The sequence below is a fragment of the Phaethon lepturus genome, unplaced genomic scaffold, assembly GCF_000687285.1.
Source record: "Phaethon lepturus isolate BGI_N335 unplaced genomic scaffold, ASM68728v1 scaffold6804, whole genome shotgun sequence".
Lineage (NCBI taxonomy): Eukaryota > Metazoa > Chordata > Aves > Phaethontiformes > Phaethontidae > Phaethon > Phaethon lepturus.
Genome location: NW_010532574.1, coordinates 19,084 through 46,635, shown reverse-complemented (window position 1 = coordinate 46,635; position 27,552 = coordinate 19,084). Strand labels below are relative to the sequence as shown.

At 37.1% G+C, this 27,552-nt stretch overlaps 1 protein-coding gene across 1 annotated transcript in view; it reads right to left on the bottom strand.

Moving 5' to 3' along the window:
• Positions 1-2,451: 2,451 nt before the first annotated feature.
• CENPF (centromere protein F, 350/400kDa) overlaps positions 2,452-27,552 on the bottom strand; it is a 43,279-nt gene continuing 18,178 nt past the window's right edge. The window contains exons 9-19 of the mRNA XM_010284872.1: positions 25,748-25,870; positions 22,003-22,138; positions 17,348-20,802; positions 13,314-15,614; positions 12,598-12,750; positions 11,331-11,507; positions 10,419-10,580; positions 8,571-8,736; positions 7,360-7,833; positions 5,146-5,339; positions 2,452-2,661 (exon numbers count right to left, since the gene is read on the bottom strand). Of these exons, the coding sequence (XP_010283174.1) occupies positions 2,452-2,661; positions 5,146-5,339; positions 7,360-7,833; positions 8,571-8,736; positions 10,419-10,580; positions 11,331-11,507; positions 12,598-12,750; positions 13,314-15,614; positions 17,348-20,802; positions 22,003-22,138; positions 25,748-25,870 (7,551 nt within the window). The remainder of the gene's footprint in view (positions 2,662-5,145; positions 5,340-7,359; positions 7,834-8,570; positions 8,737-10,418; positions 10,581-11,330; positions 11,508-12,597; positions 12,751-13,313; positions 15,615-17,347; positions 20,803-22,002; positions 22,139-25,747; positions 25,871-27,552) is intronic.

Sequence of the window (27,552 nt, the reverse complement as noted above, 5' to 3'; positions counted from 1 at the left end):
AATGTAAACATTTCACACTTACCGAAATCTAAAGGCTTATGAAATACAAAATGGCCAAGTTTGAAAACATGTAATTACTAAAACATCAATCCTTTCTTTTAGTGATATTTACTTACTTCACAACAACATAGCTATTTAAATTTGTCTGGTTAAGATTAGACAGATTTCTAAAGATAGATGTTTTTTCCACACTCTTCTCCAAGTGGGACACTTTTCAAGGCATCAGATTAAAATAGAAAAACAATAATTGGGATAAATAAAACACAACAGTTTTGGTGGTGGGTTTTTTTAGCTATTGTCTGCTACCAATGTATTTTCACACCCATGCATCTACTTCAAGAAGGTAAATTTTTTGAAAAATTGCTACAGTTCCACACATGATCCCTTAATACATTGAAGATACAAAACCTTATCTGAAATTATTTAACTTTTATGAGCAGCTTTGTTGGTATACTGACAGAAGATGAAGCAATCAAAATGCATTCTTTAAGATGGGCCTCTCAGTCTCCCTGGAAGATGCCTCTAGGCATAGTGCCACAAGGATTGTTTTAGTTACCTAATACTTGAGTTAACAACTAGAGATGTTTAAGAAACAAACACAAGATCTACTGATCTGACCCCAACCATAGGTACATATGGTTACTGAAGGGTAGCTTGTATATAAAGCTTTTTTTCTTTTGAACTATATGGAATATTTTGGTTTGTGTTGTTCTGTTAAACTTACTTGAGACAAATGCTGAATTTCTTTAAAGGTCTTTCAGTTAGACGGATGAGTAGATTATTTGTTCTCATAAACTGTGTTCTAACAGACAATGCTGTAAGCAAGGCAGAATAATGGTGTGTATGTATAGGTAAACAGAGAAAAACACTGCTTTGAGTGTAAAACTAACTCAATTTCAAGTAGAATCTTATCTTTGTATCATTAGAGAAACACTTGTTATACTTTGAAAGTTCAACTTGGAACAGAAGTATTGTCTTTTATTTTAAGTTAAGGAATCTTTCTCAAGGAGTAGAAAGCATTTATTACCCACTTTTGTTGAAAGGAGAAACAACATCTTTCTGATAGTAGAACAACGTGAAAATGCCTCTCTGCTGTGCAGCTTGCAAGTCTTAGGGCACTACTGCTCAGGTACAGGAGCTTGATTTTCCCAATATGTAGCCTGGGTAGGCAAGCATAAGCAGTATGAATTATTGGAAAGTAATTTCTGTTCAGTTCAATGACGACTAATTTAGCTGATGTCACCCTTTTCTCTTGCACAGAATTGCTCTGTACTACTGAACAAGCCCAATCAGACCTCTGAAATCCACAAGCACAAGCTTGTTGTGGTGAGCTTATTTGTAATGAATCATCCTAAATTCAGGTGCACTGTCATGAACTAGATGGAGTTATTGTCTTATATTGATGATACCAGAATCTTAAATGCTATTTCCAGGTGAGCTACCTTCTTTTGGTATCTCAAATAGGTTTTTTCTTGAATGAAAAAGGGCTAACTCAGGCCATTCTATGCAGACATTTCTTGACACCCCCTGACCATTTCTCCAACACATCCACTCATTACATCATGTACAAGTCTGCAATGATTTTCATATAAAGTGACACATTTGAGGCCAAGCATTGTCAGGCTGAAGGGTGACCTGCAGAGAATCAGGAGACAGCCATTATTGGTAGAGCAACCACAGTTTGTTGTTATGGTGTCCTTTCTGGCCAGGTACATAGTGCCCAACCCCAGCTTGCTGAAGATTACTGGCTGGCCAAGGGCCGTTATGAAGAGGCAAAGATTAATGTTGTAAGACCTTTGGCTATGGTTAAAGCCAGTGCATACTGGGAAGTACAAAGAGATGGACTGGCAGATGCTTGGTTCCAGGGAAAACAGACAGTCCTCTCTGGGTTTGTTCATAGCAGGTCTCATCCCCCTTTCCACAACATTATTCCATCTGGAAGAAGGGATACCAAGACACAGCACACTGGATGCATCTCAAATCTGGTTTTATAATTTGATTTTGTACTTACAAATGAAGTTAACTGCTTCATTTTGAATCATCCAATAGTGTTTGCCTCATTTTTCCTGGAACCTAATATTTTTAGAGCTACTTAGGTGAGTTTAGTTTCCATCTGTAAATCAACCTTCGGTACACAGAAAAACAGCAACGATGAACTACATGGCAACATGCAGTCCACTTTTACCACAGTTTAATTTTTTAACAGACTTATGAAAAATTATTTACACAAAATTCTACAGAAGATCAGTTATATCTGTTCCTTCATTATCATTCCACAATTGTGGGTGACTATTGGTGTTAGTAGATATTCAAGAACAAGCTCTGCAGAATGCACATATCATTAATCATTGGATAAGAGAAAATGGTGCCCTCCACATAGTTCTAATATTTATTTCTCAAACTGGATTTTGATCATCAGTTATTCCAAGTTGTGATTAAGTCCATATAGATTTACTGCACCTTACAGTTTTCTTTTTGCTCATCTTGCTCAAGTGGTCCTTGTTCATGTTGAGAATTTTTGGCTTTGTGCAGCATATGAATCCCCCTAGTATTATCAGAGACAGTTTTTGTGGGTTGTTTATATGGGCAAAGTGGTGACCTTGAGGAAGATTTCATTGGTTGAAAAGCTGTTACTGCTTGGGACCGCTGTTCATCATTTACCTGTAACAGAAACAAAAATGTACTGTTTTACTGGTAATGGAAAACTGTATTAGCTTTCTGCAGCAGGTCAAAAGACTCACTGCAAAAGACTAAATATCGGGAATTTGCAAAACACATATACATACATATTGAAAACAGAGAAAAATATTTTGAAGACTTTTATCACTTTGAATATACAATACAGTGAGACTTAATATCAATCATTTTGGTGTGGTGTAAGATGGGATGTTTGCTACACAGCTGGCAAGCTATTTGCTAGGAGCAGAAAAAAGCTAAGCCAAGAACTGACCGTACTCTGAATCTGTTTACTAAGGTAACAGGTATTGTATACCGAGATCTGTATTTCATTTTCCTGTACACATTCTGCAAACAAAAAACATAGTTGTCATATTTTTGCTGACATCTGGACAGAAACCACTGCTTTCACCTTTTAACTCAGCTTATATTCTACATTAAATTCACATAGGAAAGTGAATAAATTTGTGTATGAAAATGACACGGCATATTTTAAACACCTTGAGAAATTTGCAACAGTTTGAAACTGGGTGTCTGAACTGAATTGAATAGAAGTAACTGTCAAAGAGAAGGAAACAAGACTTATTTCACTTTTAAAATAAGGCACACCATTTACTGTATTAATATAAAGCATGAAACAACAAGTTTTGATGGTTTCAACAAACGATGAAATGATATTATGAGCAATTCCTCCAGAAATTCCCAGATGTACGTCATCTTGAAATAAAACACACATATCTCCAGCCACATTCAAGAGAGTGGGGCACAAATTCCTGGAACTGATGACTTCTGTATATTTACGCTTGGTGGGGGGGAAACAACCCTGAAATCTTATTTTCTCCTCTACAATTGAAGGTAAGGAGTAGCCAGTCCTTAGGCCTAGACAATACAAGCTTAAGCAAAGAGGAGGACTTTTTGGGAAATCCCTCCCCCAGTTAGATTAAGAAAAATTATTACTGATTACTTGTTATTTGCTGTAACCTTGACTGTGGTCAGCGAGAGCCTACAAGCAGCTTACAACATACTGGCAGGTGATTACTATACAACTTTCTGCTGCCAAGGCTTCCTTTCTTTTTTACACTGCTGAGTTTCTTTACAAGCAACACACTCCATTTGTTTCTAAAGTTACAGGAAAACATACATAAATGAGTGTAAATAAAATTTATTGGCATCACTTAATGAAACAGTAATAAAACACAGACCTCCAGGCAATGTCTGTAAGAAGCAGAGAATTTTGGCAAGTAGGGCAGTTAACCCTTGAAACAATATACATTAATTCAGTGGATTCACTCTCACTTCAAAATACAGATTTCCTATTGCTATAGCTCAAAACAAATTATGGCTCTGATCTGACTTGTCTTCCCAAAGGTGCTTTCTGGATTCAAAATCTATACATCCACTAAACTATGTGGCTCTTGCCTTTACTTACTTCTGGTATCTTGCCAATGTACATTATGAGCTAACACAAAATAACTGCATTTAAAAACAAAGCAAAAGTTGTACTCTTGCTTTATGGCTTCACTTTTGGCTCTGTGGCAGACTCCACTGACTGCCAAGAGAATGCTTTTGTGTAACCTGGCAAACTGGAATAATTCTTATATACTGGCATACTTCTATGTAGCCCTCATGTAAAGAAGTATCAATAATAACTATTCTTTTATGGCTCAGGTCAAGATAGCATGGTTAAAACCTTTGGAAGATATTTCAGACAACAATAGGTTTATTTCTGTTCTAAAGCTGGAACGTTTTTCTATAACCTGCACAGCGTTTGCATCAGCTTAGAAAGAACACCTTATACTGATGTACTGTGAAACATTTGGCAGTGTATTGTATTACTGAAAACACTTGCAAATTTAATGTAAACTTCAGTTACTAAACTTTTTAAAATAAAAATCAGCTTTCAAAACCTAACTCCGTAGTACTTATTTATTTTGATAACCTTAAAATCTGGTAAGCACTAACATTAAAGTCTAGTTTCTTTACCATCTAAATGCTCCCTAGTTACATGTTTAACAACTCTCAAATATCTATAGTTATTTTACAGCATCTCGAATCTGGAATTCCAAGAAAATTAGCAGAAAACTTAGCCGCAACTCAGACTCCCAGAGGTTAATTCTTTTGCTGTTTACTTTTTCTGAAACCTAAGTAACTACAGTATAAGGAATATCTGCTCTTTAATATCCATTATAAGAAATTTAAAATATACCTGTATTTAATTTACATTTCTCAATGGGTTTCCCCTTGAAGTCACAAATTACATCACAGGAACAATTTGCAGATTGCTAGCATGGTCAAGACCTCTGTCCTTATTTTAGTGATTCAGTGTTTATGATCTTATCTTCACTGTATTGCTGAGAAATGTAAAGAATTAGGATATGTCCTCAAACTTACTTGGCAAGAGAATACATTTAGTGAATGTATTAGTTTTCCCCATGGCCTTCATACCCAGATAAATATTTTTAAAGTTACCTTTTGTGGTTTGCTGCCACCAGGTGTCGAACCGGAGCGCTCACCAAGATTATCTGGTCTGCATTTTCGTACATCTTGTGTAGGCAAAGGCAATTTCTCGCTTGGGGAAGCCAGATTGGGAGTGGTCCCTAGATTTAGGGTTGTTCTACGTAGAATGTAAGGGCTAACCTTTGCCGTGGTGATATCAGAAAACCCTGAAAAATAAACAGCTTCTATTAAAAACAGCTGAATAAGTTACACTTTCTCAAAGGGATCTTCTTTTTCCACAACAGGGATAAAAATAGCTGATTAAAATAAATAATTTGTTCTGCTGAAGAAAATGGATCAAAAAGATTGATGAACAGATCTTGTGTATTCCAAAATTCATATGCAAGCCCTGGAAACTGTAGATGAGGTACAACAGTAATTCTACAGCAGAGTTGGTTTTTTTCATAGCAAAGTGTCTGGTATTTTTCTTTACAGGTACATTATTATCTGGAGGATAATTTCAGTCTGAAAACATGTACTGGTTTTACTAAAATTCAATTAGAACACAATACCGTGACATAGTATTCTTGATTTTTTCATATTTTCCCATGTCGAACTACAATGTTATAGATTATCTATTATATCTCTACTTAGCCTAGAAGCCAAATATTAACTGTAAGATGTCCTCAGAACAAGTGTATTTCCAGAAAAATTGTAATACTGGTAAAAAAAAATGCAAATAACATGTACACTTAGAAATTCTGACTTCTGGGAGTGATCACCAAAGTTGAGGTGATTCAGTGTATCTATGGCTTGTCCTTTAATGATTGCAATTGCATTTATTACCAAGGGGTACTTAATGGGTAGTTGAACGTACAATATATTTTTCAAGACCTGATTTGTGCAATCTTCTCAGTTACTTTCTGCTATGGTGAACCTTTATATGGAAAATCAGGCTACCTAATTTTACGACATTCATAGTAGAATGAAACTGAACTCTCATGAAGATGGTAATATATTACTGCTGTGAGCAAGGCAGTTTTGACTCAGGGAATTTTAATCGATTTGAAGTACTGCCAATTAACACACTTTTAATTACTGATTCTGGTACTGAAAAAATAAAAGCACACAAATAAACAAACACTTGGGAAAGACACCTCTGCTTCCCTCCAGACCCCTCTCCTCCTCAGTTTCTGGTCTCCAATCGCCTCGCCGCACACTACACCTTCAGTGAGGTGATGGGAGCACAGGAGAAGGGGGTCAAATCCTGCTCCTTGTTTTTAACTCAGTTGCTCAGGCATGGAGGAGCCCACTGGCTGTAGTCCCTCTGGGGTGGTACCTCCTGCTCAGTATCCTCTCAGCCCCCCTTGGGCTGCCCTGCAGCTCCTGTCCAGGTCGCCACCACCCCCCTCAGCCCCATGCCCTGCACAGTACAATAATTTGCTTCAGCATTACTCCTGTCCCTCCAGTGCCTGCATTGTTTTTCCTTCATCTCAGTATTTACCGCCCTTTCTTACTCACGCTTTCACAGAGATGCAACACCTCTGACTGGTTCCATTTTGGTGCACGGTTTTGTCCCTTTGGAGCCAGCCGGCCCGACAATGTCAGACACAAGGCAGCCCTGACCTTATTCCTCAGAGTCCTCCCTGCAGCTCTCACCACCAACCACTTACCAGTCAGACTCCACATAGCTATTAACCACCTTTTTGACCTCATAAGGAGTAACACCGAAGGAACTGTGGCAGCATGAAGGGATCAAGCATGACTCCATCACAGCACCGTACTCTAGCACTCCAATCTTGTGGCCTTTAACATTAGATTCACTCCACATCTATTCTCCCCTAAGTTTCAGTGAATGGTTCAACTAATGCTTTTAAATGACTAGACAAAGTCTTCTGTCAGCAAAACTTTGTTGCTGTTAGATATCATATGCTTAGCCTCTAATACATGCATCACGAGGAACTAAAAAGTTGTAACCGCCAGGGCTATTTAACTCTTAGCAGAATGGTAGTTACTAAACCAACATAAATATATTATGCTGGTCTAACACCACAGCTCCAGAAACACTAGCTTGGCACTAACTGGCACATCTCCCGTTGACTACTTTCACCTTCCGTCACCAAAAATGTTTACACAGTCACCTATGAGTTTTACTCACCCAGAGTAAAACTAATTCAGCAAAACAAGAGGAAAACACACACCTGCTATGCTCAGAGAATGTTTGCCTTTATAAAACAGTATAAATACCTTTTTTCACTACTTCTGGAAGCCCATCTGGCTCACCGTCTGTGTTCTCCTGACCCAGCAGATTTTGACAGATATTATCCTTCCTTTTTTTTTTGGATGAGGTCTCTGGCACAGGGGATCTTGGTTCGCCATTATCTTTCCTGCTGTCTTCACATCTCTGCCTTTTAATTGAAAGCTTAGTAGTATCTTCATCTGACCTCATCTGTTTGAGAGACTGATTGCTCACTGTTAATGAGTTATCTGAACTCAGTAAAGGAGTGCTGACAGCATCACTTCTTGGCTGTTTCAGCTGAGCACTCAACAAACTGACTTGTGTTTTTAGCATCTCATTTTCTTCCTCTAGTTTATAATATTTAACAATTAGGGAGCAGTATTTCTCCAAGTTCTCATTTGCTTCTCTGGCTTTCACTTCTGTAGATTCCTGTAATTCTTCCAATTTTAACTTAATTTCTTCTGTAATGGCATTCTCATCAGCACCTTTCAAAAGCAAAATACCTTTATACATATAACTGACATAAAAAAGATGCATATATAAGAATTTATAATGCAATGGTCACACATCTTTTAATTCATTATAGATGTTCTGTAACTGCCCAACTATAAAAAAGTGACAGCGTATAACAAAATGGGTGATATGTTAGACATAACAATGTATTTGCTAAATAGAGAACAAACATGCAAAATTTTAAAAGAGTCCCTGACCATTGCATGGGCAAACATTTTCCCTGTCATTTTTTAACTTCTGAACACTTGAGTTTGCACCCCTAACTTTAAGTATCATTTACAATACAGTGCATCTCATGAGATAAGCCAAAATATAAAGAACAAAGCATAAGAATCAGAGGGGAAAGCCTGCTGGAAAACAATAAAAGAACTTGTACACAAACTTCAGTTACTAAGAACAACACTCCCCTTTCTTCCTGAAGACTTTTTTAATCAAAAAATGTAATATTTAAAATATATATTCATAATCCAGGATTGCCTCTGATACTTTAAGAGAAAGAAAATGAACTAGATTTTTAAAATGTTTGGCATGTTTGAAATTGTACTTTTTTATACTAGTTAAGAATCATGGTCTGCATTAGAGTTGCATATACAAATGGACATTTTAGGAAAGTTTAGAAAAAAGAAAGTTTTACAAACTAATGCACTGCTAAGAAAGCATTAAGATTGAATCTAGATTCAGTTACCTTCTTTCTTATACTTAGACATAGTTAGATTTTTCTTCTTTAATATTTCATCACGTTCTACTAGTTGTTTCTGCAACATTTCATTTTCCTGTTCCATCTGCTTACAAGATTTCATCCACAGCTGCACTTTACTGTGGGCAAATTCATTTTCCTTCTTCAGCTGAACTATAATGTTAATATTATCCGCCTACAAAATAAGATCCATAGTTATTACACCAGAAACATAATTCTTCCATTTAAACATTAGAATGTCCAATAGAAACTCAACTTGTTACGCAATATCAGCTGTAGAGCATGGTTGTAATGCATGCTTGTTTCTGTACAACCTCATTACAGCAGTTCCTTTACTGCAGGAAACATGAAAGTCTGCTTACTAAACGGGTACATACAGGTGATTAACACCGCAGAAAAACAAGAATTCAAATACCAATAAGGGAGACTTATTCTCTTCAGTTATACCAACAAATTAGGAACGTTCAGATTACTGATATCAGGACTAGCATGAGAAACATTCAGGACTACCTATGAGAAAGCTGTATGAACTCTAAGGTAGCAGTCCTTTTTTCACCTGTTATCACTTCATTGACATGGCTTAAGAAAGCGCTGCTTTCCTGGTAACAGATTTCAAACCAATACTCCAAATTTTACTCTCCTAGTCTGAGTCTCCTCTATTCTTCTTTCTGTCCCTAATGTATCCTGTTATCACAGAGGCAAGATAACCCAGGCCTGCTTTGCACTCTAAATTCCAGCTCAAAAATACTACTCGGAGCAGCAGCAGATCATTCCTTTCCACCCACTTCCACTCTCCTGAGCCGCTCCCTGCTCATCTGGTCTGGTACCAAACACGTGTGCAAATACCACACAGTGAGCACAGCTGGAAGCCTTGGATGCTACATTTACACTACCATGGGTACTGTTTTCTATCACTGCACATATCCTATAGTACTATATCATTGGACTGCCGGTATTAAACAAATTAACACCACAGTTCCACAGGCCCTATGGAATAAAGAACTGTGGAGCAAGATAAACGTATTGCAATTTAGTGTTTACCTGCAAGTAAACGGAATTGACTATGCTTCTTCAAGAGTGCATTTAGAGAAATACTTATTCTTGAAGTGGGAGTACAGAGTTGGAGACAGCAATAACAGGACAGAAGCAGGACAAAAAACCCAAAACAAAACGCAAACACCACCACCACCACCCCCCCCTCGCCCCAAAGAGATAGATGAGAAAAGTGCAGGGGAAATTAATACAGAAATTCCATTATATGGACAGTTAAACTTCACCTGTGCTACTACAAAGTAAACCAAGCACATCTAGAACTGTTCCCAGCTATCAGTTGTTCACAGTATGTGGAGCTCATATTCTATTATCACTGAGAACAGTTCCGTCATTTAGAGAATTACACGAGTTAATACTTGTAATGGCAATTCTACATAAAACGGAATTGATAAACTCTCAAGAATCAAAAGCAACGTATCAAGACTAATGCTTAAGACAGAACATGGTATCTTTTATCATCAAAGTAATTCACATACAGAAAATAGAGGCACTGCAAAATCTCTGAGTGTATTCTAACCACTTTATAAACCAGTCGCAATGTCCAATGTAGAAAAGAGGCTTCTGTGTTTACTATCACATAAACCAATAATAGGTGAGCTCAGCCGTGTCATACCTAACAGAATTTTTCTACTGTAGAATAATAACAACCATGTTTCCTCCGTGCTTTATATTCTCATTAGTGAAACAAAGACTGTATCAAAGTCAAGCCAAAGCTCTGGAGCACTGGTTCCCAATTCTATCTTTATTTTACTACATGGTGCCTTGAGCCTCATGTAATTGTCAATGTTTACGTATTTTTCTTACCTTAGCTTTCAGGAGTTCTCCTAAGGTTTGATTAGCTTCTTTAAGGGACTTATGTAGTTCTTCTTTATTTGACTTCAAATGCTCAATTTCCAATTTTTGTGAGCTGATAAAGTGCTCCAGAGAATTCACCTTATCTTGACAGGCCTCAATTTCTACTTCATTCTAGAGAAAGAAAATGTGCCTAATTACTATGATACTAAAAAGGACATTGAGTTGTGTTTTAAAGGTGTACTTAAGAGCATATCACAGCCCACAGGAATTCCACAGCAAATTTGCCTGGTATGTTTTGAGGTGTTTAAAACTGAAAGAGCAATTTGTCTCAAGTATGCATTTTGAATACCAGAAACTTGCCTCTAAGAAGTCTGACATTAGAAAGCTCTTATATTGTACTATAACTTGCTCTTAAATTAACTTTATTTTCACAAGAATGAAAATTATTAAGAAATAATTATAGTAAATTGTTTGCCCGTGTCCTACTGGCCTCAAGTACATATTCATAGACAGGTATTTCTGCAGTAAAGATGACAGCTCTTTGTATACAGCATGGCTGACAAATGCATTTCCAACAAATTTGCTCCTATATCCTAAAGTGGTTAATCTTTCTTCCCAATTCGTACCAAAACAACCATTTCCTGGACTAAAACGTACTGTTATTTTCCCTTTATCAAATGTAGTCCCAGATAAATTATATACACACTTAATGCTTACAGTATTCTGAGATAAATTCACCTTTAACTACTTACTATAGGAAATAAAAGTTAATTGAACAGTTACTGAGTTCCAAGGTGAGTATATATAGAGTTCAGAGATATTGTTAGCATAAGACAATTTCTTTTGCAATAGGATCAGCAAAATTTTACATAGAGTTTAATTAAAAACTCACAGCATCATTCTTCCCATTTTTTGATTTACCTTTTGGTTTGCTTCTGTCAGAGCATCCTGATGCTCTTTCTCTGCTTGAAGTAGTCTGTCTTTGTATTCTGATATTTGCCTTTTCATTTCACTTTCTTTCTCTTGTAGTTCTTTCTGGACCATCTCCAAACTCTTAGTCAGTTCATTTTTTTCTGACATAGTTCGATGCAGCTGAATCTGTAAACAGTAATAGCACATTCTTTGTTACTTAGAATTTTCTCAATGGAGAAACAGTTATCTATTAAACTACTTGATTTTACATCTGAAATGTCTTTGAATTTCCAAAAACAACTTGGTAAGAAAAAAAGTATTTGACAGAGGCTAAACACACTATAAGAATGGAACACAAAATGAACACAAAAGGCAGGACAGGAGGCAAAAGAGGTTCTTCTAAAAAGAAACATTATGATCTGAGGGCTATGCCAAGTGCAAGTTTGCCAACACTGTTAAATCAAGCAGCATTGCCACAAATCAAAGCTTAACCTCTCCAAACATTGCTCCTTCTGAGAGTGACTTGAAAGGTTAAGGGTCACTTTCCTCACCCTAGGATGACACCACTTTCTAAGCATTTTCATTTTGATTCACTTTCGTAACTGTACTTTTTGGACAGCTAGCCTGTATTTCCATACAGGATTTCTGAAAGTCGCAGAAATCTCTTTCCCCACCTCCTCCAAAATCCTCAACGCCACAACAGAAACAAGCCCCTGGTTATAACATTTTGTAAATAACTTTAGTAGGCCAGAAGATCACTTAAGCTGCTTTAAACACATAGTAATGTTCACAAATAAGACCTACAGTCATCTAGATGGTAAAACAGCCTCTGAGAATTAAATATGTACAAATTAAAAATAAACACTCTAAAACAGTTTCTTCTTTGGCTTTGTCCTGAAAGCAGTTTAATGCTACTGAAACACTGAAAGTAGTTTAGTTTTAAAACAAACTTGAGAAATGTCACACTTTTTATCTAACACCCTCAGTGTCATGATTGAATGCCTGTAGTAGAAAGAATTTCTTGGCACTGAAAGATTTCTAGATATCCACCTGTGGCCTTCAGACCAAGAAAACATAGTTTTGATAGAAAGAAGAGAGAAAAAAATACTAACTAATCATCATTCTATCTCAGAACAGAACATTTAATTTTTGGAAGTTTGGAAGCAAGAACCTCTGATACTGTACATTAGCACAGCTCCCTTGACAGCCTCCACACTTGTACTGTACTTGAGCATCTGGCCTTGAACACAGAAATACTACACATGGAGTAACTAACTTTGCTCTTTTCCAATTGTTCCTGAAGCAGTTGCATTTCTTCAGCAAGCTTGTTCCTTTCTATGGTAGATTCTTCCTGTAATTTGGAAATCTTCTGTTCAGTGTCACTAAGCTTGACTTGCAGCTCAATACAACTTTCAGTTAGTTCATTTACCTGAAATTACATTTTCCATAATTATTTTTAATATATGTGCCATGACCTGCAAAGAATTTCCTTACATGCAACAAGCAGTTTTTAAGATTTTTATTATTATTTTATTCCCATAGCTGGTCCAACCCCAAGCAAGAGTCACAACATGCTAATACTATTTTCACATGGCAAGTGTCCAATTGTTGTTTGACCTTCTTTTGAGATCCCAAAGTACTTATACTTGATATAAAAACTCACTCACCCAGTACTAATTTGTCTTTCCTCTTTTTCGTCTACAGGAAAGATGAAACTATCCTGCATTATTTGATTACTTAAACTTCTATGCCTACTGTCAAGAAACCTTCCCATTCATCCTACACAAAACAATGGCGTGCTTTCCAGCTCTGTAACTTCAATGCAAACTCATGATTGCATTGAAAACATAATTTTAAAAATAGGGTGTTTACCGTAAAAGTCTGAGGTTAAAGTTATTTTAAGATATAATTTATTAAGGAAGTGGTAAGCCCAGAAGACACTTTACCCTCACTCCTAAAAAGGGAACTCTACCTTAATGGAAATGGTATTACCTTTTTAGATAAAGTGCTCTTTTCACAAAGTGTAGATTCCAATTCTTTCTCAAGGTCCTTATAAGACACTTTTAGAACATTAAGGATATCCAGAAATGTTTCATTATCAGAAAAGTGTTGCTCCTTCAGCTTTAACTCAGCAATCAAATTCTGCAGCCTTTTTTTTTGCTGGTGCCAACATTCATGCTCATGTTGCATGTCTGTCAGCTGTAAAGACAGCTCCTGTGTTTCTTTCACCTGCTTTTGAAGAACACAATTTTCCTGCACCTTTTCATCAAGTTTTTGTTTACAATCCATCAATTCTTGAACAAGTACTTCCCTTATTTGATCCAATTTGATATTTTCATTTTTTATTTGCTGACATTCCTGTAATAGTATTGTTTTATCTTGCTCAAGATGAGCCACCTGATTAATCAAGACTTGCTCTTTTGCTCTAGCATCTGCTTCCTCCTTGCAAGAAAACTCTAATTTCTCACTTGTATCTTTGAGCTCAGTTTTGAGCAATACCACAGTATTTTCAAACTCATCTTTCATTTGCATCTTTTCTTCCTCCTTTTCTTCTAACAGTTTTGCTGTAGTCAAAATTGAAGACTCTAGTTCAAGGATTCTATCTTGCTTTTCTTTTAAATCTTTAACCAAACACTCTTTTTGTGAGGTGAGGACATCAATTTCTAAGTTAAAACATTTCAGCTTTTCAGTCATCTCTTCCATGTCCATTGTTAATGTTTCTGCCTCTGCTTTAGCAGTCTCCGACTGAATAATTGCATCTTCTAGATTTTTCTCTGACATCTCCAATTCTCTTTCAAGCCTCTCTATTTTATCCATAAGAGAGTCAGCTTTCCGTTCACTCTCTCTCAGCTTTTCAGCAATGTGGTGTTTTTTCTTCTCATCAGACTCAATTTTTACTTTCAGCTTCTCAATTCCATATCGCATTTGGTCTACTTCTTTCTGTGCTGAGCTGAGTCTAGCAGCAAGTTCACCTTTTTCCATTAACAAGCCTTCCAAAGATCTGGAAAGCTTTGAACTTTCCATTTCTGATGAACTTAATTTACTCTGCATCATTTCCAATTCTCTTACAATCAGCTCTTTCTCCTTCTTCAGATCTGCTGCTTCGTTTTGGAGTTTTCTTTTTTCTAAGGTGAAAGACACAGCATCATTTTCCAAACTTTGCATTTTCTGCAGAAGATTATCTGTTTCATTTGATAATTGATTTACATCAGATTTTGCAGTCTCAGGCAGATTTATTTGTGTCCTCACTTCATCCCCTAACCTTCTAATGAATTTAGCAGAATCTACCTTAGTTGACTCTAGTTCTTTTAATTTCTCTTGTAGTTTCTGATATTTCTGTTCCAGTTGTGTTTTATTTTCAGCCAAAATACTCAGTTCTTGGCCAATATGATTTCTCTCAGCTGTGACTGAAACAAGGTGCTCTTGAAAGCTAGAAATAGTTTTCAGGTTAACTTCCCTCTCTCTTTCCAATTGCCGGCATTTTGCCTGAAGCATTTCAATATCATGCGCTATGAACAAAGCATGGTTCTCAATATTAACTTGCTCAGATTTTGGGCTCCTCTGTTCATTTTCAGCTGCAAGAAATCGTTCAGGACAATCTCTTTTGGTCATTTCGACACCATCCAACGCGTCTGCTGCATTAGACAATCTAGCTTTATATACCTCCAGCTCAGACTTTACGTTCTCAGGTGTTTTTTCCAACAAAAATACTCTAAGAGACAATTGCTGCTTACTGACAGAGACTGATTCTAGTTTTTCCTTTATGTCACAGCTTCCTGCCTTAACAACTACAGTAGTTTCCTCCAGTTCTGCAAAAGCTGAGCTCTTTGGAGTTAATTGTGCATTCTGAAAGTTCAGCTCTGAGTTTAATTGCTCAACATTCATTAGTAAATCAACAGGTTTATGGCTTTCTTCTGTCTTGTAGATCAGCTTCAAATTTTCAGCAGTCTGTTGTTTTGCCTCCTCCTGAAGTGTTTCAGTGGTTATTTGATTTTCGTAGGAATCCCCAGCACTCGAAAACATGCTACTGTTGGAAAACAACAATGCACTGGCATGGTCTGGAGGGCTGGTTATTTTTCCTGACATATTTCTACACTCATGCTCTCTAGAAATCTTCTCAGTATGATCTTCTGTTAATCTTGATTCATCAGTCTCAGTTACATTTTCACACACAGAGGCATCTCCTACAGCCATTTTCTCAATGGGGATTAGTTTAGGTTTATTGCTTTTCAGTGCTGAGTTTTCAATAGGCACTCCCAATTGATAAGGACTACTGTTTTCTTGTTCAGTGTTCTGCAAGGGTTAAGAAACAGTCTGTTACAAAAAAGAAAAAGAGTACAGAAAAGAAAAAACCCAAAGGTGTTAAAAGTTTTCTTAAACTACTAAAGCTCCTCTCTTATGCGAAATAAAATAGGTAGCATCCTTCTCTACTTCAGAATGGAAAAGATTTACACTTATTTATACACACATGCATCTTTGGCCAAAAGGTTTTAAAAGATACTGAGGGAGAAATTTCAGCCAAATCTACTGAAAGACTACATGCAAGTATATCTCATGCCTCCATATTTTGGAAAAATAGATGTCTATGTGACAAAGTGAAAAATTATTAGTAACACAAATGGGGGAAAGGTTTACTGCTCATCTTCTATTAGACACCAGAAAATCTTCAAGGAACACAAGCCAAAAACCTCAAGCAATCCATTTTCCAAACTACCACTGTCTGTCAGAGCTGGGCTTACATTTGGCACCACCTGATGCTCTCATTTGAAACAATAAAAATGAGTAACTTCAAAACTTGAGGACAAAAAGAGAACTGGGTCTGAAGGCAGCACCTGAATGATCCGAATTTAGTACTTCATCTTGAGAAAGTTCCAGCTATGTATGGTAAGGAACAGTATTTCTTTCTTCAAGTGTCTGTGTATTAGTGTGGACGCTCGATGTGAATTGCAAACACCACAGAGAAGTGAAAGGTTTTCTCCTCTGCAAAGAGCAGTTTGCTCAGTGTTGCACAGTTGGCCAAAAATGTAGTACTTTAACACTGCTCTCACAGAGTATCTTGAGATTCAATTTTGCAGTCTATATTGATTGGGCACTGGATGCCATTTGCACAGGACTTAATGGTCAAAACTGGAATTCTCACAAGCAGAAAATGCACTTGGATTTATTTTTAAGGGGAATTAGTCTAATACATTGTCTGCAAGAACTAAACTGGTTTTCCTCCATTCTGAGTGAAATTTTGATTTTACCACTCCGTACAAGGAGCAACAAAATCTAGTTCACTGGTTGCACACCATCTACAGCACTGGAAAAAAAAAAAAAAAGCAGAGTTGACCTCCAAATTTCTCATTCCCTTAGGTATTTTAAAGGAATTCATGTTGAAATGAAAATTAACTGTTCTGCTACCAGCTTGTTCTGTTCTGCTGTTGACAGTACTGAAAGGAATTAAAGGTGTGGAAGCAGTCCTAGTTTGCTTCTCCCATGAAGGGACAATAAAAATGAGTAACTTCAAAACTTGAGGACAAAAAGAGAACTGGGTCTGAAGGCAGCACCTGAATGATCCGAATTTAGTACTTCATCTTGAGAAAGTTCCAGCTATGTATGGTAAGGAACAGTATTTCTTTCTTCAAGTGTCTGTGTATTAGTGTGGAAAGGAATTGTGTGCATCTTTAACTGACCATTAAATCAGAGATCTAACTAAGCTTGTAAGCACAGTACACATACATACAGTCCATGCACATCTACTAACACAGCAGGATCCACACTGACACAGATCTGAAGAAACAACAGGAAGTAGCGCAAGGTATTAAACAACTCTAATAGACTAAACTTGTTGGTTTTGTTATCATTTGTTATTTCTCACGATCCCTTAAGATGCATAAACCAGAACTCAAGGCACAGATTATTTTTCTACTTTCTCTAAAGAACAGTACTGCTTCTGTGGGACACAATTTTAAACACCTTAAATTTGGCTTACCATAAATCAAAGGGTTTACATGAAACTGATTTGCATGACAGCAATTACTTACATTTTCAATATGGGTGCACAGCAGTGAATGAGAACTTAAATCAAGGACCTGTAGTTGGAGTCTTGCTGCTTCCAGCTCCAAAGACAGATTCTCAGTTTGTTTTCTTTCTGCTGCCAATTTGCACTCCATCTCCATAGTCACGTTATTCAGTTTCTGCTGCCATTCTTCCTTGTCAGATAGATTTTGCTGCTTGAGATGATCTATTTCTTTTCTTTCAGAAAGTATAACTTTTTTCAGCTCATGTATTTCCTCATTTTTCATATTCTCTTGAATGTGAAATTGGTCTTCGAGCACCTTGATGGCCTTCTCATATGTCTGACACAGCATCTGAAGTTCTTCAATTCTACTCTCAAGGTTAGATTTTCTAGGAGTAGTAATCCTAGGCTCTCTAACAGAGTCCAATTTGTGATCATTATGACAATTTTCAACAAAAACTTTTGTTGCATCTTCTGGAATTATTTCTGCAGAACTGTCCAGCTGATCCGTTTCCTCTGTCCATTTGCAGATACCACTGTTACAAGAATCAACCACCTTATCCACTTTTATAAAACAAGGACTTTCAAAAAGATCTGAGGAAGAAACCATGGACTTAGTTTCATCTAATTTAGACAGTGTGTCATTTTGGCTAGAAGATAGTGGCACTCCCACAGAATCTATATGAGCATTGCTCAGACTTGTCGACAGTGCAGAATTTTCTGCCTTCAGTATTTCAATGCAAGACAGTAGCTCAGATATCTTTGAGCTCATACTGCAGTGTTGTTCATGTAATTTTATATGTTCATTCTGGAAAGACAAAAGCCTCTCTCTTATTTCAGCAAAGTGTGTTTTAACTTCTTTGCTGGACAATTTTAAATCTTCATAGTCAGAACTGGGTCCAGTACTGCATTCCTTAAGGCTGAAGGACATTTCCTTATTATCAAAATACAGTCTCAGATTGCTGTCATCACTTTGATCCATAATTTCGTCAGGAAAAATATCTTTCTCTGCTTTTAAATTTTTACCTGTATTCACTATGTTCTCTTTCTCCTCTGCCACTTCATTAATATCTGTGATGCCATTGGTTTTTGAGTCTTTAAATCCACAGGTTAATACGATGTTCTCCCTCTGCAACCTGTCACACATTTTCTCGAGCTCGCTCAGGTTGTTTATTGTTACCTGCAAAGAGGATGCCAGCAAGACCGATGAATAACTTTCATCCATTCCTCTTTCACCACAATTCTGGGAAACACTGTCGTAATTATACTCCAGCGAGTGGCCATCTTCATCTAATACTTTAAGTGGAGAACCTGAAGTTTTCAAGTCTTTAACAGACAGTAGTTCTTGCTGCAGTCTCTCTTTCTCTCTCACACTCTTCTCAAGTTCTATTTCCATGCCTTTTAAAGCAGTCTCCAGTTGCATCACTTCTAATCTGTAGTTCTCGAGGGACAGTTCTCTGTCCTCAAAATCCATTTGAAGAAGCTCAAGTTTAACTTGGTATTTATTCAGCTCAGCATCCTTTTCTTCCATGGACTTTCTCAACTGTTCTGAATGGAGTCTCTGTTCACAATTAACGTCACATATTAAAGGTTCATTTTTTGTTTCTAGTTCCTTCCCCAATTGCTCCTTGTCTTGAAACATGATTCCACATTTCTCTTGCATTGTATTTTGTGTTGCCCTGACATTTAACATTTCCTGTCTTAAACAGTCAAGCTCCATAGAAGGCACATGTTGGATACTGGAAAATTCTGACTGCAGTTGCTGAAGTTCTTGAACCAAATCCTTTTTTATTTCTTCTGAGGCTATTAGTTTATGTAAGATATCTTTATTCTCACAAAATACCCGTTTCTCTTGTTCTAATATTTCTTTCTTTTCCTCAAATGCAATTGTCTGCTCTCTCAGAATGCTCGTTACTTTTGCATTTTCTTCTTCCACCAATTTATACTTTGCTTGTAAAACTTTAAGTTCTGTTTTGATTTCTTCAGTTCTTGATTCAATACGTTGTCTTTCCTCCTTGTGTTTTCCAGACATTTCAGAAATTATTTCTTCTCTTTCCTTTAAACTATCAGAAATATTTTTATTTTCTTCCAATAAAGTTTTTTGTTCTTGCTCTAAAGCTTTGCTTAAATCTCTAAGGGCTGCATTTTCTTCAGTAAGTTCCTCAATTTTTTTGCTATATGAGCAAATCATTGAAGACATGTCATTCTTCTCTGAATCCCATGTTCCGGACAAGAACTTCAGCTGTCTTACTGAATCCTCAAGCACTTTATTATTGATCTTTAAATCCTGAATCTCAGCTTGTCGGTTTTCTAGTCTTTCATTTAGAGTTTGCAGTTGCATGTCCTTTTCCTCAACAATAGCTAAAGTTTTTTCAACTAATTTCTGACGTGCTGAAATATCCGCTTGCAAGTTACTAATGTGCTGTTTAGTCTCTGTCACAAAACTTTCATGCATCTGTTCTACATTAAATAACCTTTCTTCTGTTTCACCCTTTATTTGCAGTAAGTCTTCATACTGCTGCTGCTGATCTGAATTCAGCTGCTTTTGAGCCACTAAGGAAATCTCAAGAGAAGAGATCTGATCTCGTAAAATGGCCAAATCTTTTTTTTTTTCTACTTCTAGAAAAGCTCTTGCACATCCATGATCCTCAGCAATGGAGTTATGTGCTGCAAGCTGCGTAATATCTAACACAGTTTTATCCTGACCACTTTGTAAATCAACTTCTCCAACTTCTGTCATTTCTGAAGTGGCTTTTGCTTTTACAAGACAACAAATTTTTTCATATTCACCAAGCAGGTCATGGTAACATTGCTCCCTTTGCAGTCCTTCACTTGCTGCTAACTGTAACTTCTCTTCCAGTTCACCAACTTGGTTGGTAAACTGGAATATTTTACAGGACATATTTTCTATCTCATTACGGTACTTTTTATCAGAACATTCTGCTTTCCGCTCAAGTTCATCAAAAGCCTTTTTTTGTTCTTCTAATTCTGCACTTTTACATTCCAGCATGTCTTTAAGTTCTCTAATCTGTGTGCATTTCCTGTCACTTTCAGTTTCCATCATTCTGAGTTTCTCATTGTGCTCATTATTTTTGATTTGCTGACTTTGAAGGGAACTCTCCAAGTCATTAATGTGAGTCAGTATACCTTCCTTTTCAGACTTAAGTTTACTTATAAGATGATCATTTTCATTTTTCCATTGTGAAAAAGCAGTAGCCTCTTTTTGCAATACTTCACATTCTGTCTGCTTGAATCCAAGGAGCCTCTGCAAAGCTTCCAATTCTTCTTCCATTTTACTTACTTTACGGTTTTGTTCTTTAATATGATTATCTTTTTCCTTGAGCAGGTCTTGGGTAGAACCTTGTTGCTTTTCCATGTCAGCTAAAGCTATTTTCAGCTTCTCCAGCAAAACGGAGCTCTCTTGCTTTTGAAATTTCTCTTCCAGTAACTTCAGTTCTGCTTCTTGAATAGTATTCTTATCTGTAAAAGAAAACAGCATCAAATCTTTGCCAGTCAATACCAGCAATTCTACTGCTAATCTTCTAGATTAAATATTACTAGTTACTTTTACTATTTTCAATTCTCATTCTAGTGCAAAGCATTAGTCTCAAGTTCTATCACGGGATAAAGGATTGTTTATATCGCCTTAGGCTGTCGGACACTATGTACACATAGACACTGTCAACTTTCCACTCTGCAGTCTGATACAAGCCTGCACTCCAAGTCAGTCAGTCATTACTTCTCAGGTATAACTACCTGCTGTTCCTGTGTCTCACTTTCACCAAATTTTTATATAAAGTAGCAGTGGTTGTTTTTTTGGTTGGATGTTGGGTTGTTGTTTTTTTTAATTTAAACTGGACAGGTTTCATTCCAGTACGTGACCTTCTTGTGGGTCAGTCTTACACTCCATTTCTGCCAAAGAATGCCTAATTTTACACAGTCATTTTCCAAATTGTCATAATTGTTGCTTTGCCTTGATAGGAACAGACTAAGACATAGACATAGACAGTATGGGGTGGCAGGGATGGAGCAAAGCATTATGTTCCACTAGCTACCTGATAAAGGCTGCAAATCTTTATGATCAAAACCAAATCATCAGTTGAAAGGCAATGAAAAGTTTGGTCATTAATTTTAAGGAGAACAGAATCAAATTCAAAAGCTTAATTTTGAAATCTTACATGAAGTTTGATTGATGCATGGAAACAAGTGGGATACACAGAAATAAGTGGGAATCTATCTGCTTTTTTTAGTCAGATCCAACAGAACTACAAGGTATACTTAACTCAATTCCTGAAAAACTGTGTTCTCAATTAGAAACAAACACCTCAAATGCCAGTGGTTATGTAACATTTTCCTACCTTTTTTGGTTTTTAAACTCTGAAACACTAAAAGGAATTTCAAAACGGAAATTTTCTGCTTTAAATAGATTCTACAAAATTCAGTTTGTCAATATGTCCATTACACTTCAATTAATTTCAAAACTGTATATCTTCAGGAACTGTACATCTTCATAGACAAAAATTAATTTCCATTTAGGACAAACTCAATGTTGCTTAAAAACACTAATCATATCCCACAGTGGAAACCTTTTTACTTAATTCATAATGAAACTTACAGGATTGCGGGAAAGATAAATCATTAAATTTGCAGGGGTTCTGCAAATTCAAATACATAACTCACTTTTCACCTCTTCTGCAAAATTCTGGCTCTGCTTTAGAGACTGCTTGATCATATTTAGTTGTTCTTCAAGTTGGTGGACCTCTTGCGATTTTTTTTTAAGTTGACTGTCAAGAAGGTCTTTCTCCTGCTTCACTTCCTAAAACAAAACCAAATAAGACCATATTTCATGTGAGTCGCCAAGTTCAAAGAACTCAGTTAATTTGAATCAAAAGATAGATATTCCATTAGGTCCTATTAAGTCTTTGGGCAGCTATGCTTGGGTTCATAACCAGTGCTTGGGAACATAAGCTGAACTATTTTTAACTAGTTGACAGCATCCGAGAGATGCTGCCAGTTTATGTAGTTAGCATGCCCCTTGTTTGCATAGAGCAAACAGCTCCACGTGACCTGCCCCAAACAGATCAAGACAGGACAGGACATATCCTACAAAATCTGAGTTTATGAAATTAGGCTACTTTTCCAAAGCAACAAAGGAAACAAATCCCTGCAATGGCATCAAAATTAACAAGAAATTTATAGATCATTTCACCTACCATCTCATGTAGAGACAAGTTCTCTTTCCACTAAACAACATCATCATAGCAACACTAGTCAAATTTTATTTAGAAGTGCTTACTCTTTCAGAGGGTTGTTTTACCATTAAGAGTATTTTCTTCCAAATAAATTGAGTTAAAAACACCAAAACAAAACACAAAACAAACCTATGTAACTACATTGCAACTAGGAAGCCAAATAAAATTCCTTTTAAGGAAACTAATCCTTTTTCTCCAAACTCCTGTGCTGCTGGACAACAGATGGCATGGAACTGGCATGGCCCAGTTGGAAACAGGCTGTCAGTTACTCATCCATTTACTACTAGCAGATGGGCAGCAATTCACAAAAGTCAAGCTCAAGAAATGGAAAGGTCTATATGAAAAAAATTAAAAGCTTGCTGGCATGGCAGGCTTGTTTTTGCAACAATGTAAATAAATCACCCTCAGAACATGATTAAAATTGTTGCTGACACTAACAGTTACCTTCCCTTCTACTCATAGCCTTCCCTATCCACAGTTTAAAAAAGAAAAATCCAGTCACATATAAATTTCAATGAAGAAAGTTTTCTAGTAATCTTAGCAATAATTTTTCAAAGTAGTACAAGTGTCCAAACTTCTTGCATTCAAAGCATCATACACAGATGCAATACAAGTACATGAGCAAAGTTTAAGGAATTAAAATGGCTGAAAGGTCCAATTATTTTTATTTGGTGCAAACTTTCACAATAAGCAGCACTCAGCAAAACCCAGGAATCCATGATTTAATGGACTAAGTATCTGATAGTAACTAGCCATTTACACTTTCCAAAGCTATAAGCAAAAGAATCCATTTAGTTTTAGTCCAGCTACCGATTCTACTTGGACATTGTATTACTAGTTAGCCATTCTGCAATTGTCCCTTGAAAAAGCAAAAACCAAACCAAAGCAAGCTTCAGAACCTATACACTGGTAGTACTATTTATTTTGGAGAAACTCTTCACGTGACAGGCTTACGAGCAGTTTAGGTACTGACTGACCAATTTTTCCAGTAAGAGTTATGGGTTTGCTTGCAGAACTGCTAAGCTATTGAACTATTACCATTGCAAAGCTTAGTAGTCGTTAGACTAAGCATATCCTGTATTCTCACAAGCATATCTGTTCTGCAACTTTTTTGCAAGACCAGTCTTATTATACAGTAAGGACTAAACAAAGCAGTGGATTAACCAGATAACAACCGTATTCTCCACCGGGTAGTTAGACCATTAAGGTAAGACTGCAACAACTTCTCCTTAATAAAGGAAAAGAAATGCCAATCTCACTCTTGTTTTCTTTTGCTATAAGCAAAATCTACTGTCAGCAAAGCTTCAAAAGACTTCAAAACAATTTTATGTAATTCTTTGCATGATACTTATTTATGAGACTGAGGAAAACAAGACATGCCTTGAGTTCTGATGACATATACCATGCTTTCTCATGTGCAAGTCTTAAGATAGAGAACTGTAGTGTTACTGATTGCTTCAAATGTTACAATCTCCCCCAGATTAAGCTTCTTAATAAATTTATTGGTCATGTTCTAATACAACATCACTGTCACCAGCTGTTCAATTGCTGTCTGACCAAAACAAACAAATATGAAGAAAAAAATCTGACTATAGTTACAGCCTAGTAAGATGGACACAAAACTGGTAGATAAAATGAAGCGCTCCCAAGAATTTGCAGCAAAAAAGTTATTTCCACAAATTAGATGCTCTCTGACAATGGGATTCTAAAGAACTGTATCAAATCTAACGTCACTCCATAATTTCAAAGCCAGAAAGGGCATGAGCCCACAATATCTGACACAAGCTATCTTTTTTTTTGTGTGTCTAAAAATATGAAAGGTTATGTTAAGAATGTGCAGAAGCTTGATGGAGGCTTTCCTACTATGGGATACACCAGAAGAACAAAAATTATCTTGATTCGCCTTACCACTGGAAGGCACCAGTTACATTTATTTAGTAAATAGGTTTCAGGTTTCAAGGACCCTATCTGGCATCAAGGCCAAGTGGCATGGAACAGCCCATATCTGTACAACTAAAGTCTTCTATCTTCCAAATCAGGTGTCTCTAACCAAACTGCTTGCTGGGAATGGTCCCAAGCTCATGTGAACTCCCAAACTGTGCCTGGGAATTGTATGAAGGAGTGCTAGTCAGCTGGGCCAAAGCCATGCAAACTGCTGTTCTAACAATTAACAGTATAAATAGTCACATTCTAATAGCTGGGAACGTTCCCAGACATTGTAATCTACCAGCATGAATGCACCTAAAGTTTCACAACATACTAAAGCTGTACCAATGTTTGTGCTGATCTGAACAAAATCCACTATTTTACTTTAAATTTTATCATAGAACTTTGCCAGGTCATTTTTTTGGCAGAAATTATACCAGATTATTTTATATCTGCTCATGACAACAGGCAACAAGCAAAATGAGTTTTTAAATAAAACAAACTGTGACATGGATTACATCGGTATTGAGCTCTGTTTCCTTTTTTACTTCTGATTCCCCAAATAAAGGAGAACAACTGTAATATTTTCAAGTGTAGCTGCTCTAATTGCCACCAAAGCAAAACAATATTACTGAGAAGACAAAGGAGCCATTAAAGTTAAAAGATTTCTGCATGTGTGAATATGAGGTAGTATGGCAGCATCCAAAGACTTCTCTGAATTTGTCTTCATCTGGGGGGAAGTTCTTACAGCACTGTATATTTCCTGGACTATGTTTCTTCTAAGAAAAATGCATATTTTTTTAAAAAAGACAACATAGTAAATATTTTTACAAAATTGCTGAGTTTGGCAGTGTGCATCAAAGCAGTAGTCAATGACTCTAGAATTTACTTTTAGAATCAGACAAGCATTGATATATTTTTATTTCAGGACCAAAAGCAAGAATCTCTTGAAACAAAGCCCTATTTTTGATAAAAGATAAGTCCAACATGAACTAGAACCATATCAGCAGCATTACAGGAATGAATCCTGACTGCACAGCCAACTCGACAAATTTCATTCATTTACATGACATTAGTGAAGACCTCTTTTTGTGTTACAAACAAGACACATTTTTAAGATAATCCATAAAAGTTTAAAATTGCTTATGGGAAAATACACTATGTGAGCAAATGCTCGACAGCATCAGTGTTTGAAAACTGCTAATTTATGCTATTAATTCTATCAACTACTCTTCTGCAATGGTTACCTCAAAGCTTCTTGTCAAATCAGTTTCCTTAGCCTGGGCTTCTAATAAAGCCTGCTCTGCTCTACACAGCTTCTGGGCGAGGTCACTGGTATCATATTCCAAGCGTTGTTTCACTGCCTTTACCTGTAAGAACATTAAAAATTGACATTGTATTCACAGGCATATATAACCTTTTTTTTTTTTAACTCCCGTTCTTGAACTCCAATATTCCATTACAATTTTTTTTTAATTTTATCCTACCGTGAACCTAAGGTTGCTTTAATGTGGCTTAGAAAATAGCTGCTTATTGCCTTTCCATTCCTTTGCCTCTGACCAGAAAGATGGTATGTCTCTAAAATACATACATTTCTAGACTGCCTGAAATTGGATTAATATCTCCAACTTCCAGGTACAAGACCACAGTGATACCTGTAGGATACAAATGAGATTGGGAACGTAATAGCCTTTTTTCTAACCTATGAGAATCAGAAAGTTAGCATCACAACTGCACTTATTGCTCCATTGACACAGATTTTATAAAAAAAGATCAAGTTTTAGCTCTTTCAAAATAGTCCTATAATGCTCCAGATCAAAAAGGAAGGAAATGCCATTATCAGCACAAAAGGGGAAAAAAAAGTCTATTCTGAGGTCACTAGGTAATAAATTAGCTTTCTTGGAGAAAGAAATGAAAGGCACTTATTTTTCTCTCTATCAAAACAATTTCTTCAGCAAGCATATACAAAAGAATATGCATATTAAGAAACCTCCACTGAAAACATTTGACTGAATGTATTCTCATGGCTATATTTCTAAAATAAAACAAGACTGCAGGAAAGCTGTTGTCAGTTTTAGAAATGCTGTTTCACTTCAGCCTGCCTGCTAATGGGTATTCTCAATATAACTTTCAAAAACTTCTGGTGTTTTTTAGAAATTCAGTTAGCTCTGCTGCTTCATAGCCGCTCTCAAGAGTTTTCTGAGGCTTTTTAAACATTCTTTTTTTTTGGACACCCACTCTTCAGGCTTCCTTAAAATTGTGGTTTTGTGACAACTAATATGTTCTAACAGCTAGTTGCTGCCAAAGCTGCCGAAGACCTCCTTTGTGCTGATGTTCCTCCTTACAGACGCCCTATATTGGGTTTGCACGGCACGGTTCTGGTAGCAGGGGGAGCTACAGGGGTGGCTTCTGTGAGAAGCTGCTAGAAACTTCCCCTATGTCCAATGGAGCCAATGCCAGTCAGCTCCAAAATGGACCTGCCACTGGCCAAGGCCAATCCCATCAGCAACAGTGGTAATGCCTCCAGGACAACAGATTTAAGATGAGAAAAATAATGGCACAACTGCAGCAGGAGTGAGAATATGTGAGAGAAACAGCTCTGCAGACACCAAGGTGAAGAAGCAGGGGCAGGAGGTGCCGGAGCAGAGATTCCTCTGCAGCCTATGAAGACCATGGTGAGGCAGGCTGTGCCCCTGCAGCCCATGGAGCTCCACGGTGGAGCAGATATCCTCCTGCAGCCACAGGAGGATTCCACACCGGAGCAGGTGGATGCCCAAAGAAGGCTGTAACCCCAATGGGAAGCCTGCACTGGAGCAGGCTCCTGGCAGCACCTCTGAACCTGTGGAGAGAGGAGCCCACGCTGGAGCAGGTTTGCTGGCAGGACTTGTGAGCCCGTGGGGGATCCACACTGGAGCAGTATGTTCCTGAAGGACTGTACCCTGTGGAAGGGACACACTCTGGAGCAGTTTGTGAAGAGCTGCAGCCCATGGGAAAGACTCACACTGGAGAAGTTTATGGAGGACTGTCTCCTCTGGGAGGGACTCCATGCTGG